Raw genomic sequence first — 17,008 nt, forward strand, 5'->3', positions numbered from 1 at the left:
TTCTTGGTGCCCATCTCTGATCTATCTAATTAGACTTCCTGTGGGTCCTGGAAATCTGCATTTTAAACTCCCAAGGTGATTCTTATGCACATAAAAGTTTGAAAACTACTAGGAGAGTTTGGGTGTGATACGTCGCCTTTAATGCAGGGCTAATATTTGCTTTTGGACACATATCATCAGAATTCCGAACAGTAAGCCATATGTCCTTTGAACAGATGGGAATGCAACAGCTTTCTGGCAGGAACCTTTCTCTTTTTTTAATGCAATTATTTCTTGGAAGTTGGGGGTTCCACTGAGCAGGTGCTCAGCTACTGGTGGCGGCTAGTTGCAGTTCAAAGATCTTTTGGCTCTTTTCCCGACACCCTATTTGTCACTGTTGCTTTCCACCAAGCATTTGCCCCGCGGACCACGGTGAGGCGCACCCGGCATGTGTTACCAGCTTATCCTCTCCTTCCCAGGTCCGCCTTCGCGCCCTTAATAGGAACCAACGGCGGATGCCAGCTGTTGCTCTCTTCTCGCGAGAACTGCTTCTCCCGTCCTCTTCTCTCCTCAGCCCCCTCCCATGGGCAGGTTCCATATTGGGTAAAATCTCGGTTCGCGGAGAGTCCCGGGAGTTCTTCTCGCGAGAGTACGGCGAGAGGCTCCAGTTCGCTGGCTCTGGAACAGCGACCACTGGAACCTCAGCAGGCGCAGCAGCTGCAGCGGTAGCCGGGTTGCGCAGCCTCGAGTCGGCCTGAACGGGGAGAGGGTGCAGGGAGACCGTGGTGGGCGCAGCCTTGAGCTCCGGAGTGCGTCCTTCCCATTAGTAGGGCTTGTCCCAGTCGCCGAGGCGCGTCCAGCCGTTGCGGCTGGTAGGGGCCGCGAGCGCAGGAGTTGGCGGGGTCGCGGCTGGCGCACCTGTACAGGCAGCCAGTGCGGGATCCCCGCTCTATCGCGTGGGTAACGAGGGCCAGGGAGCGGGTGCGGGTGCAGGCGGGGCCCCGGAGGGCCATCTCCTCCCCCCGCGGCCGCCGCTGGAAGATGTCTCAGGAAAGGCCCACGTTCTACCGGCAAGAGCTGAACAAGACAATCTGGGAGGTGCCCGAACGTTACCAGAACCTGTCCCCGGTGGGCTCCGGCGCCTACGGCTCAGTGTGGTGAGTGTCACTGGGTCTGGGGCCGTGGTCGCTAGCTGGCCCTTTATGTCCAGAGCCAGGCCTGCCCCCACGTCTCAGCGATGCACCAAGCGGCAGGAATTTTCCTTGAGGGAGGGCATCGCTGCCCCTTCGACCCCTGTCCAGCACCTCCTGTGCCCTTGCACCTCTCACCCTGCACACCTAGGCGTGTGGTCATCTGTGTGCAGGACGCAGGTCCACGGTGGGCGGTGGGTGGTGATGCTTGAGCTCGACCCTGGCTTGCACCCTGCGCATTCCCTTTTGGGGGGTGGCTGCTCCGAGGGCAGGCCGGGGGAGAGGGTCTCCCTAATGGCGTCGAGCAGAAGGACCCTCTCCGGAGGTGCGCCCACCCTGGGCGCGGGAGCCTGCCCTCTGAGCAGACAAGCCCGGGGAGCTCCCGGGAGAAGCAGAAGGGCAAAGCCCGACCGGGAGGTTGCGGTCATCAGAGCAAAACTGACGACGGAGGGCGTTCTTTCAGGGTTTTTTTTTTTTTTTTTTTTTTTTTTTTTTCAAACCTCTGTCGAAATCCCATTTCGAGAAGCGTTCTTTTTGAATTCTCAGTTGAATTAGCAGCAACCCAGAGAGCTTAAAATACCGACTTTATCTCGGTGAGCACCGTGCCAGCTTGAGTGGTGTGTTTCCGATTCGGTTGAAAGCGTATTTCCTTTTCGCAGACTGGGGGGCGGGTGATAGTGCCTGCAAGAACAGTGCAGCCTGAGAAACTGGCGGCCCCACTGATTAGTCACATTCCACTGCTCATTTAAGCATTGTTTGACAAACAATTTACTCATTTGGAGCAAGTGAGATCCGTTGGACGCCCTCAAGATCAAAAATTTCTTAACAATGCTGGGAGATATTGTAAATATTTTTTTAATTACGATAATTCTTGTGAACAGTATCGTGTTTTTAAAGTCCCTGAGAGAGTTTGCAGGGGACTTACCTACATTTATAGCCTGAGGTACACGATGGTTTTCATAAGGATGTGGAATATATCCGTTTTAATTTACACTGTGTGTTTTAAATTGCATTAATACCATTAAATTTCCAGACCTGAAGCATTAACTAACTTCACTAACTTCTCTAACGTCCAAGGTTTCATACGCTCTATTTTAGATTTACTGTAATTTGAGAGCTCCTGATCTGAAACAGATTCATGTAATTCATGCCCATGCAACATATGAAAAGGGGTCTATAAAATTATTTCTTGTTTTGAAACGAATTCCAGCTTTTTGAACATATTAATCTTTAAATATAGTTTCTGTGTTTCTTAAAGTCACATCATGAATTTCCGGTTTGGTAGAACCTTCTGGGTAATTGAGATTGTGCAATTGTGTCCAGAAACAGATCATATTGCATTATCTAGTTCAAGCTGCTTGAGCTATGTTGCTGATGACACCATGCTTGACATCTTTTCCACGTTTTTATAGTACAACAGCCTACATTTTAAGGGAATTTGCAGCATTTAACTGTATATATGTGTGTTATTGACTTGCTAATTTTCAAAGATGTATTTGGATCATTGCTCCTTTAATAGCTCATTAGTATACTTTTTTTTTCATTCTTGAATTGACACATTAATTTTGTAGTATCAAGTTTTTGTTACCAATGATACAGCAGAATAGTTCAACTATGGTGAGTTTGGTGAACTTGAAAAGAACTGCTTGCAAGATTTCCCTGCTGTTGGTGAGAATAGCTCGTGCTGCATCTGAAGATCCAGATTTACAGTGAAGTGCCATTAAAAGAAATCCTCATTTCTTTAGTGCTAGTATACCTTTCTGACTTAGAAGCCAGACACTTGGAAGTAATTTTGTTAAGCAGATTTTTAAAAATAGGTAATACGTTCACATTGTACAAAATTCAAAGGTATAAAAGGATATTCAGTGGAAAGTATTTTCTTCAGTTCTGCAACAATGCTATTCCTTTCCTCAGAGACAACCACTCTTTAAGTTTCTTGTGTCTTTCCAGGGAGGCAGAGTTTGTTTGTTCTTTTGTAATATTTTTGGGAAGGAAATTTAAAGTATAACCTATAGCACATTGGTGGAGGAAAATACAACTGATATATGTCACAATTGACTGTAAACAAATATAACTGATTTTGGATTGAAAATGTCAATTTAAATTTACAAGTAAGTGTTATTCAGAGTAGTTATTTGAAGTTGTTCTTTCAATTAGCAACTTTTCAAGTGTGGCAGAAAATACTTTTTTTTAAAAAACTTTTTTTAGAGTACGTTTTGGAGCCTGTGTTATTTTTCACTGTCTTCAGCCTTTGAGTGCAGATTTGATTTTAGGGAATAACAAAATGAAATTGAATCCAAATAATTTAGAGAATTTGTACTAAAATCTGGTGAAAAAGATTTAGCAGTCAGGTTGGTGACACTGTTTCATACCTAACAGGAGTCTTGACTGAGAAGTAATGACACAGCCTTTCTTGTGTGGCTTGTAGAACTCGATCTGAAGTCGGGTCCCAGAAGTATTGCTGAAAGTGTTTTCAGGAAAGCAAGGTCACTGAAATATGTGTCAGTTTCTTAATTAGATTGTTCTGAAGTGTGATATACTTTAATGTATAATGTAAACAAAAATTTATATTAACTTTTTGTTATTTTAATTTGTACTAAGTATATAATAAAAAAGCAAATAGAGCCTGTGTAATAACCATCCATGAATCAAAGATCAAGGAACCATACTACAAATTTGAGAATTGAGAGGGCTTTACAAATATGCCTTTCCTTTTTAAGGGGGAAAGGGAACTAAGCTAAGTCTTGCAGTTTTAAGGAACTTTGTGCATTGTTTGAGGGGAAATGAAGCAAAATTGTTTAAGAATACGTTGTTGCAAAGCATTGATTTTGTGGTTTTGGGATGGGAATCTTTGTTGTCATTTTAAGGAAATACAAACAGGAACTTAAATGCCTTTTCTCAGGAGTATGGTTTTCCAGACCCTTGCTGTTGATTAGAGAAGGTGGGGGGCACTGATAACTGTAAAATAGGTGAGAGTTGAGAATTACTCTTAAATCATATTCAGTTGTTTATTCAACAATATTCATTGGTATAATTAGGGACCTGATAGGGGACTGGGTTTCTTGAGGTAGAGTGCTAAACAAGACAGAACAAGGTAATACATTCCCCTCATAGAGCTTATAGCCTATTGTGAATAGTGATCACATTTTATGGATTGTTTACTATGTTCCTGGCATTGTGCCCTGCGGTTATATTTATCATCAGTATATAAAGTACATAATAAGACTTTTAGTAAGAGGTTGACAAAATTTACTAAGAAATCAAATCCTGCTCCAAGATTGTATATTAATGAGTATAATAAAAATAAATGAATCTAATTATTTTAGTATTAATATCCATTCACCATTTTAAATCTTTTATTTATTTTTATTTTTTTAGGATGAGCCAGGCACAAGTAGATAAAAATATGTCATTGAGTATGCAAAGATGACTTTCTTGACATCTGAACAATGAGAAGGGCTCGCCCTTTACTATTATTTTGGTGATAATAGGCCCATGCTGATCTTTCTTTCCATTTGCTTTTCTTTATAACCAAAGGTGATGTCATTGACTGCATGTTATCAGTGCTAACAAGTAAATATTTAAATATTCATAAGGCTATATAAAGACTTTAAAGAAGGAGTTTAGTCAAGTTGGCAATAAAGTCATTGTATTTACCAAATCTCATTTTTCTACTGATACTTTTCCACTGGTTCCCATCCTAAAATAAGGATATCCTGGGCCTCTAGCTTTTCAATTTCACCAGTTTAATTTCTTCTTCTTTTTTTAATCCTTGTCCAAGGATATGTTTATTGATAAGAGAGAAAGGAAAGAGGGTCCAGGGAGAGAGAGAGAAACATAGATCGGTTGGGTAATTGACCTGACAAGGGCACCTGCAGCCTAGGTACGTACCCTGACCTGGATCGAACCTGCAACCTTTTAGCATATGGGACGATGCTCCAACTAACTGACCCAACCGGCCAGGGCTGCCACTTTAATCTCTTGATACTAAGAAGTACATACTTTGCTTTTGAGTTCACACTAACTCAGCCTCAGAGAAGACTTGTGTGATGACTTTGCCTTTCATGGGCAAATGTGCAGATAGTGCTGAGCCCCTGCGGCTTAGGATTCAAAGATGGAAGAATTCACTGTGTTCAATCACTCACTTTAGAATTCACTGATATTTTAATGGGATTTTATACTTTATAAAGTATTTTCATCCAAAGTATTATCATTCATTCTTTCCTGGCTTTATGAAGGCTGGTATTATTAACCCAGTTATATAGCTGAGTAGCTGGACTCATTCATTAAAGAAATGGCATACCTGTCAATGCTACTTTGGATTTGATTCTGGGGTTTCAACACTTTAAAAGTTTCCTTTCCTGTACCTGCTGAGGTTGTGCTGTTTGCCTCCCCCACCCTTCCTTTTGTGAAGAAAGGGGTTGCTGGGTCACTTGTAATAGAGCTGTGATTATATGAAACCAATCTCACTAATGCCATTGCACAGCAAGTCTGTGACTTGTTAGAGTCACATCTTTTCCTCAGAATTGATAAACCAAAATGTCCAGATTAAAATTTTCCCCAGAGAATTATTAGATGCAGTGCACATAGTCATTCCTGAATTTATGAATCTCGTTGGTTTGAAATTCTTCAGTGTGCATTTTGTAAAGTTGGGACTTCTGTGTATGTTTGTGTTATGTAAGTATAAGATATAAATAAAAATAATTGCCTCTCCAGACCTTTGAAAATACATTGGGTTTTTGTCCTTTACTGTGAAATTTGGTATTGATTTGTTCCTATCCAAGAGTTATAAGTAGTGTAGTGCTTTAAAAAAAAACCCAAAACCTCATTATAAACTGGTTCTCTGACTTGGAATCTAGGGGTTTCATCTCAGGGTCACCATGTACTTGGAAATCATGCACGTGTTTCTTCAGAACAACAACAAAAAGATCTTTTTAAACTTGAATTTCTTTTTTTGTAAATGAAGCTTTCACTATTAGAAATAGTTTGTCTTTGTATAGTGCTTCCATAAGTTAAGTATATGTGTGTTAAGGATTTTAAAAATTAACTGGTTTTTCAGCATTTCATTATTTTAAAAATTTTACGCTAGGGAAGAAGAAAATGGTGGTCTGTAAAATCTGCAGTTTCAAGAAATAGGTCCTGGGTTCTGACATGCTTGATTTTCAGGCTGAATGTGGGGGAGAAAGGTACAAAAAAGGGAGGAGTCTAGGATGACCCCCTGAGTTTTGGCTTAGGACAAATGGATAGGTTTTAGTGCCGTTATCTGAAGTTGGGAGTATTACAGGGTATATGATTAGGAGGCAAAGGGGAAAGAAGATGGGTTCATGCTGATCTCTTTTAGGATATGACTCTGTATTATACCAATACTTTGAGTACCTACTGGGCAAAACAGACAAAAAATTATGCCCATAAGAAACAATATTCTAAGTGGGGTGGAAATCGTCGTCGGCAGCCGTCCGTCTCGAGAGACGATGGTGTAGCTTCTTAAGAGTCTATCTGCACCGCCGAGAATGGCTGTGCAGTCCGACTCGGGAGTGACATGGTATCTGTCTCCTCCCGTGTTGAATCGACATCTTGCGATGACACTGAAGCTACAGAGCCTGGGCAGGGTAATATGGAGGGTCTGCTGTTGCCCATGCAGCAGACCCCCCCTCTCTTCGCAGCTGAAGGGTCCAAGGGAAAGACGGAGTCAATACAGCTTGGGTTCAGGTGCGCCACAGGAGTTGCCGGTGTCGACTACAACGTCAAACCGCCTTAGGGACTCCGGCTCCGGATTTTCTGTCGGGGTTTACTCCCTTAGCCTTTCCCCTGAAGAGGTATGCCGCAAGGCAGCGGAGGTTTTTTGGAGTCAGAGTTTTCCTTCTCTGATGTGCCCTGACTGGAAGATCGAACCAGCGACACTTAGCTCGCAGGCCGACGCTCAATCCACTGAGCTAAACCAGCCAGGGCTAGGGGTGGAAATAGAGGTAGAAAATAAATAAGTAAAATTTATGGTATGTCAGGTGATAAGTACTATGGGGAAAATGAAGCAAGGAAAAGAGAGGGAATACTGGGATGGCTCTGTTGTGCTTTTAAGCTGGGTAGACAGGGTAGGCCTCGGTGATAAAATGACAATTGAGCAAAGACCTGAAGGAGGTGATGTAGAACACCTGTTGGATGTGGGTGTGGAGGAAAGAACATTTCAGGCTGAGGGATCAGCAAATGCAGAGGCCCTGAGGCGAAGACCCTTTGTTCTCCAGTTTGGCTAGAGCTGAATGCACCAGGGGCCAAATAGTAGTAGGAGAAGGAGGTAGAGGGGCTGCAGATGTGCAGGGATCATGAAGGGTCTTATTTGCCTTTTACTCGAGTGAGAGGGGAAGCCATGGAGGGTTATGACCAGAGAAGAGGCATGATATAACTTATGTTTTAATAGATCACTCTGCTCTGGGGTCCCTTTTTTTTTTTCTTTTTCTTTCATCAATTAGAGGTGCTAATTGTATTGGGTTGGCCAAAATGTTCGTTTGTTTTTTTTCCATAAGATGGCTCTAGTAGCACTTGGTTGTCTTTAACTTCATTTAAAACTATTTTGTTAGATTATATTGTGACAGCTGTCATGTCTGAGTGCATTAAAAAAAAAACTTAAAATTGGTGAATTTTTGTGTAGCCATTTTAATATTGAAGATGAAAGAAAATATGCAACATTTTCAGCATATTATTTTGTTTTATTATTTCAAGAAAGGTTAAAACAACTGAAATGCAAAAAAGATTTGTGCAGTGTGTGGAGAAGGTGATGTGCCTGATTGAACGTGGCAGAAATGGTTGGCGAAGTTTCGTGGTGGAGATTTTTCACTGGGTGATGCTCCACGATCGAGTAGACCACTTGAAGTTGATAGCGATCAAATTGGGACATTATTGAGAACAATCAACGTAATACCACACGAGAGATAGCCAACATACTCCTAGTATCCAAATCAGTAGTTATTGGTGAAAATGAAAAATGTGTCTTTTATTTTAAGGAAAAAAACTAAATGCTCTTTTTGGCCAACCCAATAGTTTAGGGTAGAATGGCAGAGTCAGGTGAATTGGTGCACAGCCTCAACCGATGCTCACAACTCTCATTCCAGAAGGCTCAGAGCACCAGAGCCAGTACTCTTGGTGGGCCCTGGAAATTGAGGGTACTCAAGCTCTTTAAATAACATGGCCTTACAGTATTCCCAACCCTGGCTGGTTTGGCTCAGTGGATTGAGTGTCGGCCTGCGAGCTAAGTGTCGCTGGTTCAATCTTCCAGTCAGGGCACATCAGAGAAGGAAAACTCTGATTCCAAAAAACCTCCGCTGCCTTCGGCATACCTCTTCAGGGGAAAGGCTAAGGGAGTAAACCCCGACAGAAAATCCGGAGCCGGAGTCCCTAAGGCGGTTTGACGTTGTAGTCAACACCGGCAACTCCTGCGGCGCACCTGAAGCCAAGCTGTATTGACTCCGTCTTTCCCTTGGATCCTTCAGCTGCGAAGAGAGGGGGGGGTCTGCTGCATGGGCAACAGCAGATCCTCCATATCACCCTGCCCAGGCTCTGTAGCTTCAGCTTCACTGGAGAGGACACTCCAGCGTCATCGCAAGATGTCGATTCAACACGGGAGGAGACATATACCGTGTCACTCCTGAGTTGGACTGCACAGCCATTCTCGGCGGTGCAGATAGACTCTTAAGAAGCTACACCATCGTCTCTCGAGACGGACGGCTGCCGACGACAGTATTCCCTCACTTATCGCGGGTGTTATGTTCTAGACCCGCATCCCCACCCCACCCCGTGATAGGTGAAAATCCACGAAGTAGGAACCTTACATTTATTTTAGTATTTATATATTTTTTAAGGCTTTATAAACCCTTCACACACACTTATAAACCATTCCCAGTCCCTTATTAACTTTTCCACACTTATAAACACTACTTATGTTCTTAAACATATTCTACACTCTTAAACCTACGTGACTTTAACAACATACATATACAGTACTGCAAAATCCCTTGATATAGTGAAAAATCCGTGATAAATAATTTCATAGTTTAAAAAATCCCACGATACAGTGAGGCCGTGATAAGTGAACCGCGATATAGAGAGGGACTACTGCTTTTTCAGGTTTCTGTTGCCAAAAGGAAGGGAGCAAAGAGATTATCTCTAGATTCCTGACAAAAGCCTAGCCTGCTGGCAGGTTAAATGTTTTCTAACTTTGGGCTTCTAGGTTTTTTCTTACTATCAGGTCATATTTTAAAAGTGTTTTTTACCTTCCTGCAACATGTAAGACCTCATTTATTTGGCCCTTCATCTACTTTACATTCCTCCACCATTTCAGTAATTTTAGCAGAGGTGGGATTGTTACCTATTACTAATATTTTGGCTATGAGGCCTCCAAACTTCTTTGTTAACTTGAAGAAGTTTTATAGATTGAAAGATTCTACACATATATGACCCTATAAAAATCTGTAGGATTTATTGTCTTCACTGCCTTTCGAGATACAAGTTTCTCTTTCATGAAAGCTATCCCACCTTTCACTGCTCTGACACCTACTTGCAGAAAATACGTGTTCCTAAACACAGATTCACATGGCAACATAACAAAAAGGTTATAGAACAAATGTTTATTTTGTTTAGCTCTGCTGTCTGAGTAACTTTAGACCTTGAACATGTTAGCTCTTGTTACTTTGAATGATGTTGTTACAGATTTCCTTATTTTCCTGAAAACCTTCTCCCTTAGGCCTTGATGGCATTGTCACGGTGCCCGTGACATGGTGGAAGGTATGTGAGTATGCGCGTCTCTTACTTTCTGTCTACCCACAAGTATGCTCTGGTTGCTTTTCCAGTCTTATGATCCAGAGTGTAGGCATCACGGAGCTCATGACCATGCCAAAAAAAAAAGCATACCAGTTGTCGCCTTTGTTTTCTTAAATTAATCAATTCAGTATCACCAGTGCCAGGCACTGTACTAGGTGTTATGCTTATAAAGATTTAAAAAACAAAAAAGCAGGAAGGGTTTCTGTTCTTGAAAGTGTCATTCTACAAGGGACATATTTATGTTGCTTCCGTGGATTGCTGTGGAAGTCCTCTTTTGGAAGTAGCTTTTCTTTGCTGCATTTTTTTTTAAACTTGAATTGTCCTCTCAGATCTACCTTTGTATTTCTAATACTTCCCTTGAAATCATCTTTTAGATTCTTCTGTATCTTAAATCTAGTGACATACTGGTCACTTTTTACATCTAGGGCAACTTTCCAGGATATGTGTTGGAAATCTGTCAGAGAAGCCTTTCCATCTGATGATTCAGATTGAGAAAATGATGACATCAGCATGTGCCTATAAGAGGTCAGAACTTCTTCTTTTGATCTGCCAAGGGCTCAGGAAGGCTTGTTTTAGGGGAAGGAAGTGACAAGGAGGGTAAAGGTCCTCTAAATTTTTAACCCAGCCCTATACTTCCACCTGTCTGCTGTGACTGTTTCTTCTTCACAAAGTAATCTGCCCCTAATCATGCCTTTCGTCTGTCCTGTGACACTCAGCTTGAGGTGTCTAGCTTACGCAGATGAATATTGGACTCAAATTTCCTCACCCCTATAGTAGGTATAAATTTATTCCCAGAAATAATTGCTTTATTCTTAACATCCCCAATAGCTAATTCTTTATTTCCTCTAATGTCAAATCCTGCATCTTGGGCTTTCGCTAACTTGAACCTTCTTGTACTTAGACTTTAAAATAATAGTTTCTATTTGTGTTTCCTTCTCCAGGCTTCCAAATGCTGGTGAAAATCTTAGTTATCTTCCTAATTTGGTATAATAAAATATGATTCTCTAATACTCGTTAGTATTAAATGTAAGTGAAATATTGATGTTGGTATCTTATATTGATATATTTCTAATAATTTCCTCATCTGACATTATAAATTTAGCTTGCTTCATTTCCTGATTCCTAGTTTGGGGTCGTAAGTGCCTTTATGCTTTGAAATGAACAATCTCAATAAATGGTATTGATACTAACAGGAGCAAAAGAGGGGAAAATAGCTAATTAAGAGAACGGAAAGTATTATGAGTATCTATCAAGCTGTGTTTACATTCCCTAGTATACATAGTCCTACCTAGGGTTACTCAATCTATTGACTTTTTGGGTGGGGTAAATTTTTTTGTTGTGGAGGCTAACTTGTGCACTGTAGGATGTTTAACAGTGTCCCTCTACCCTACCCACTAGATGCCAGTAGCAACCCTCAGTTGGTACAACCCAAAATATATCTAGACATTAACCCATCCCCCCGGGAGTAAAATCACTCTTGGGTGAGAACTACTTACATATCCTGTGTATTTGAATGGATTGTTCGTGAATAAAAATGAGATAGGATAATTTGAACCTTCCACCTGCAAAAAAAAAAAAATAGAAACAATGTGCTTTCTGTGCATATTCCTTTGGAACTCAATACCTGATACAGTCTCCACAGTGGCCTTGTGTGTATACTCTGTGTCCAAGTTTGTACTTCCAAACTTAATCTCAAGAATATCTCGTCCTTTGGATTTCAAGTCTATTGAAATGTAATGTTTCATGATTTCCCTCAATTATTTTTCTACACATTATTGAGGACAAAGCACTCAGAGAAATGGCACTAACTACTGTGGGAATAGATTCATGTTGTAAAATTGTATGGTTCAGCCTTAGATATGGAGAGCTGATATTTGAAGAAAGTTTATCATTAGGTGGATGATAGTGGCATGAAAATTATAATCATGAAATGAGCTAATTACCTGAAGATTTCTATTAGTCTAGGCATTTAAGGCACCATGATTTTGAAAGTTTAAAATATGTGTATACGAGGTCTGTCTGGAGAAAGTCCAACCATTTACCAAGAACAGTTTGCAGGACATGGTTATAACCTGGCAGCCAAGAAGAGTGGACTGGAATGCGCATGTGTGAACAATGATGACTTCACTGTACTAGTCAGTGAGGGCAGTAGACACCATTGAATGGTGTGTGGTCATCACGTTCAGAATGACTGAGTGAGTAGGGCCACCAATCTTGTGTGTTAAGCTTGAACGTTCCTCCCTGGAAACTTCAGATGATTCAGAAGGCCACAGCTTTGGGCAGCTCATGATGGGCAGCTTCATCACAGCAATGTGCCTGCTAATGCATCATTTCGTGCAGAGCTTTTGGCAAAACATCAAATCACCCAGGTGACTGCTCCTTTATAGCCCAGATTTGGCGCCCTGCAACTTCTGGCTGTTCCCCAAACTAAAATCACCTTTAAAAGGGTAGGGATTTCAGAACATTGATGAGATTCAGGAAAATATGATGAGGCAGCTGATGACAGGAGAACTGTGTGAGATCCCAAGTTGCCTACTTTGAAGGGGACTGAGGTCTCATGGTCTTGTGCACAATGTTTCTTGTATCTTGTATCTTCTTCAATAAATGTTTCTACTTTTCATGTTACTTGGCTGGATACCTTCTGGACAGACCTTGTATATATTTATGTTTATGTTTTCGACTTACGATAGGAAAGGAAATCTGTTGGTATATATCAGACAGTGTTAAATGCTCACTAGTGTATAAAAGGAATAAACAAAATATTAATGAACTGTATATATAAAAAGGTATTGATGTATATAGAGATGGGGCGTTATGGGCTGTAGTATTAATCGTTACATGGTTTCATGGAGGGAGAAGGATTTGAAGATTATTTTGAAGGATGGGCAGTATTTGGAGAGGAGGAAAGGGAACATTTTTAGGTTACTGGGAGAAACCATAACTGAAAGAATTAGATTTGAGATGGATTGGCCTGATGGAAGAATATCTCAGTTGGGTGAACCCAATTGTTCTTGTGCTTCAGAATCACTTGTAGACAGGGGAGAGAAATGGGAGGAAAATGGGACAACTGTAATAGAACAACAATTTTTTTTTTTAAAGGATCACTTATGGAGTTTTTTAACATACAGGTGCTTAGGTCAGACCCTCAGAAATTAAGAATTAGATCTGGGCCCTGACCAGAGTGGCTCAGTTGGTTGGGTGTTGTCCTGCAAAGTAAAAGGTGTGGGCTCGATCCCTGGTCAGGGCACATGCCTGGGTTGTGGGTTTGGTCCTTGAATGGGGCACGTACAAGAGGCAACCGATGTTTCTCACGTTGATGTTTCTCTCCCTCTCTCTCTTCCCCTCCCTCTAAAAATAAAATCTTGGAAAAAAGAATTAGGTCTGGAATAGGGCTAAAACAACTGCATTTTTGTAGGCAATAAAGAGCTGTTAATAGTTTCTTGAGTTTAAAGTAGTGAGGAAAAGTGTTCCTAAAGTGATCTGAGTGGAGGTACAGAATAGATTGCCAGAAACAAATGTGTTGCTTTGTAAAAGTCTTCAGTAATTTTTTAGTGTGTGTCTGTTCATTCTGACTCCCCAGCTAGATTTCTCAGTTCCTTGAGGTCAGAAACTATGTGCTTAGGTGTGTATTAATTAATCTTGCAGTATGTTCCAGGCACTGGGTAGAGTCTAAGGATAAACTGTAGCTTCTGCTATCCCTCACAGTCTAAATTGGGAAACAAATATATAAAGGAATCATTTTTTGCAGATCAGTACCATTAAGTATTGGCTACATTGTATTGCTGGTTTTAGTAGTTCTTAGATTTTATCGAATAATTGCTGAATAAGTATGCATATTAACTTATAGAAACTGTATTTTAGTTATCCTTAAGGATTTGGGCCCTCAATTATGTTTTAATAATCTTCCCTCTTTTACTGTTATTTCAGAGATACACTTAACCTCAAATTTGAAATTAAGAGATTTAAAAATATATATTGAGACTTGACTATGTGATAAGCTCCATGCATGTTTATTTCAACTTGGAATATTTAAAATTACTTGCCTTATACAGTTCATAATACTTTCACATAATTATCTTGAGCCTTAAAAACAGCAGTGTGAGATAAGTGGGGTTGGTCACACCATCATTTTATTGATTTGGAAACAGGTTCACAGAAGCTTTGGCCAAGATCACCTGCTAGGAAGTGCGAGAACCAAAACTACTACTACTTTTCTTTTCTTGTACCACACTGCATGTGTTTATACCTACTAGAATTTTTCGAGATCAGGTCATTGAAGTACTGTAAACAGAGACCATTTACTAGGATGCAAAATTTGCTTTGTTAAATGAAATTTCAGTGATTTTTCTAGAGCACTAATAAAATTTTATCTAGTATTCCCAGAAGTAAATGAGCTGTCTTGAAAACTCCAGTATTTTGATTTTAAAAATAATAATAAAGTTGCTTTCTGGTGGTGAACACACAATATTCTATTCAGATGATGTATTATATTATAGAATTGTATACCTGAAACCTATATAATTTTATTAACTGATGTCACCCCAATAAATTTAATTTGAAAAAAAATTAAGGTGTTAAGTGTAATGATTTAAAAATATGGCCATAAATTATTTGATACTCCTCCCTTCAAGAGGTATAGCTTAATTCTCCTCCCTTTGAGTGCAGACTGTACTTAGTAACTCAATTCTCTAATGTGTAGAATGTGACAGGAATGATGGAGGGTGACTGTCCAGAAGAGGTCATAGAAGACACTGTGGCCTCTCTCTTACTCTTTCTCTGAGATTAGTTTCTCAGCCTCGGTATTATTGATGTTTTGGGACAGATAATTCTTTGTTGTGAAGGATGTTTAGCAGTATCCCTAGATGTCAGTAGCACCCCCTGTACCCCAAACACATATACACCAGTTGTGACAACTAAAAATGTTTGACATTGTAAAATGTCCCCTTGGGGGAGGGGGCGGTACAGTTGCCCTCTGCTGAGAACCACTGCTTTAGGGGAAGCCAGCTGTTATGTTGAGAAGACACTGAAGCAGCCCTATGGAGAGGCCCACAATGTGGAGAAGTGAGGCCTGTCAACACCAGGTGAGTGAGTTACCTTAGAAGTGATCCTGCAGTCTCTATCAAGCCTTCAGATGCCTGGAGCTGTGGCCAGGATCTTGACTACAACCTCATGAGAGACTGAGCCAGAAACACCCAGCTAGACAGCTCCCAAATTCCTGACTCACAAAAACTGAGATAATAAATCTTGTTTAAGACACAAAATTTGGCAGTAATTTATTATCTTGCATTAGATAACAAGTGCACTGAGTATTGCTGTAAAAAATATGTACATGTCATAAGATGGAAAATCACAGACTGAGCAAAACCCCGAAGTTGTTAAGACACGTTAATGCCTGTTATGTACTTCTGTACTCGTGTTAATAGCATATATTTGTAGAATGCTTTTCTGGACATGAAGCTTATAAACACTGTTACTGTAAAAACCTTTTAATTGTAGCAGCAGAACAAAGTTGATTGATGATCATACTAAATAGTTACAATGTAATATATGGTTAGTCTATTTAATATTTCAGATTTGCTTGAAAGGAGTTAAAATTTATGATAACTTCAAAAACACTTTATTATTGAAATTTTCAAACACAAAGAAGTAAAGATGTACTGATGGTGACAATATTCTAATAGGATTTGGAAAATACTTGGTTTTAAAAGAAAAAATAATCCACATATAATATTTTTGCAATCAGTATGGGATAGCCATTGCTCTCGATGCAGATATATCACTTGACATTTGCAATCAAAGAAATATGTTAACAGCTTCAATGGAGAAATATAAAATCATTGTATTTTCAGATGGACCTTACAGCAAATGAAGGTGAATTGCATTTTACATTTTCATGCAAATGGTTTTGGATTTTTAGATTGTGTCTGAGTAAATTTCTACATTGTTTGAATATTAGTTTTCATCAGCTCAGTAAAAATTGAAGCACTTGTGAAAAGTATTTTTGCTCCAGTAGAATGGCAAGTATCTACTATGTGTGTTGTCATTCTCTGAGTCCCTACCCCATGGCTAAAGTCCCCAAGAAATCCTACCACAAATATATTTTTCTATTTGAATAAGATTTTCATGAAAATAGTGAATTTGCATAAAATTTATTGAACTGTAAGTTCTGCAAGGCAAGGTAAGTGATCAATTAAATGAATGTTTTTTGTATGTTTTATTGATTATGCAGTTACAGTTGATTTCTTTTCCCTTTTCTCCCCTCCACCCAGCAACCCCCCTCCCTCCAGCAGTCCCACTTTTAGTCCATGTCCATGGGTTGTGCATAAAGCTCTTGTCAACATCCCCCTGTCTATTCCTCTCCCTCCTACTATGCTTCTTAATTCCTGCACCATTTCCCTTCCTCTCCCCCTTCCCCCCACTCTGGGAACGATGGCCAGGGCAACGGCTAGAGAGGTGCCAGGCCCACACAGAAGTGGGAGAAGTGCCTGGAAAAGGGGCAAGTGCTGAGCAAGCAGCATTGTTTCCTCTTAGAACCCTCCCCAACACACAGCGCCACAATGTGGTGAAATGGGTTGCCCATATGAATTCCTGAGGCTCTGCCCCTTAAATGTAACAGGTGTGACAGCTCTACCTAAGACACAAAGGCAAACAAACACAGGAGCATGTCAAGATGAGGAGACAGAGGGGTATGGCCCAAAAGAGGGAATAGGAATAGATCAAGGTTCCAGTGGGAGAATCAAGCGACGAGGAGATAGCCAACCTAACCGATGAGGAGATAGCCAGTCTAACAGACGTAGACTTCAAAACACTGGTGATAAAGATGCTCACAGGCTTGACAGATATGTTTAAGTACAGCAAATGCAAAAGGGAAGAAGTGAAGGCTATGCTAAATGAAACTAAGGAAAAGCCACACAAAACCAATGGTGAAGGGAAGGAAACCAGGTTTCAAATCAATGATTTGGAATATAAGGAAGAAAAAAACAGCCAACCAGTACAGAATGAGGACACAAGAATCGAAAAAAATGAGGAGA

The 17,008-nt window shown here is 40.5% G+C and overlaps 1 protein-coding gene across 2 annotated transcripts in view; it reads left to right on the top strand.

Annotated features, from left to right (window-relative positions):
- The first annotated feature begins 600 nt into the window (after nucleotides 1-600).
- Nucleotides 601-17,008, top strand: part of MAPK14 (mitogen-activated protein kinase 14) — a 68,437-nt gene continuing 52,029 nt past the window's right edge. Inside the window, exon 1 of one of the 2 annotated variants that reach the window (XM_090282295.1) lies at nucleotides 601-1,136. In XM_090282295.1, coding sequence (XP_090138421.1) covers nucleotides 1,021-1,136 — 116 coding nt within the window. In that variant the 5' untranslated portion in view covers nucleotides 601-1,020. The remainder of the gene's footprint in view (nucleotides 1,137-17,008) is intronic. The other variant, XM_090282294.1, reaches the window with a different exon arrangement.

Source organism: Furipterus horrens, unplaced genomic scaffold (assembly GCF_987537825.1).
Source record: "Furipterus horrens unplaced genomic scaffold, mFurHor1.1.pri manual_scaffold_6, whole genome shotgun sequence".
Classification (NCBI taxonomy): domain Eukaryota; kingdom Metazoa; phylum Chordata; class Mammalia; order Chiroptera; family Furipteridae; genus Furipterus; species Furipterus horrens.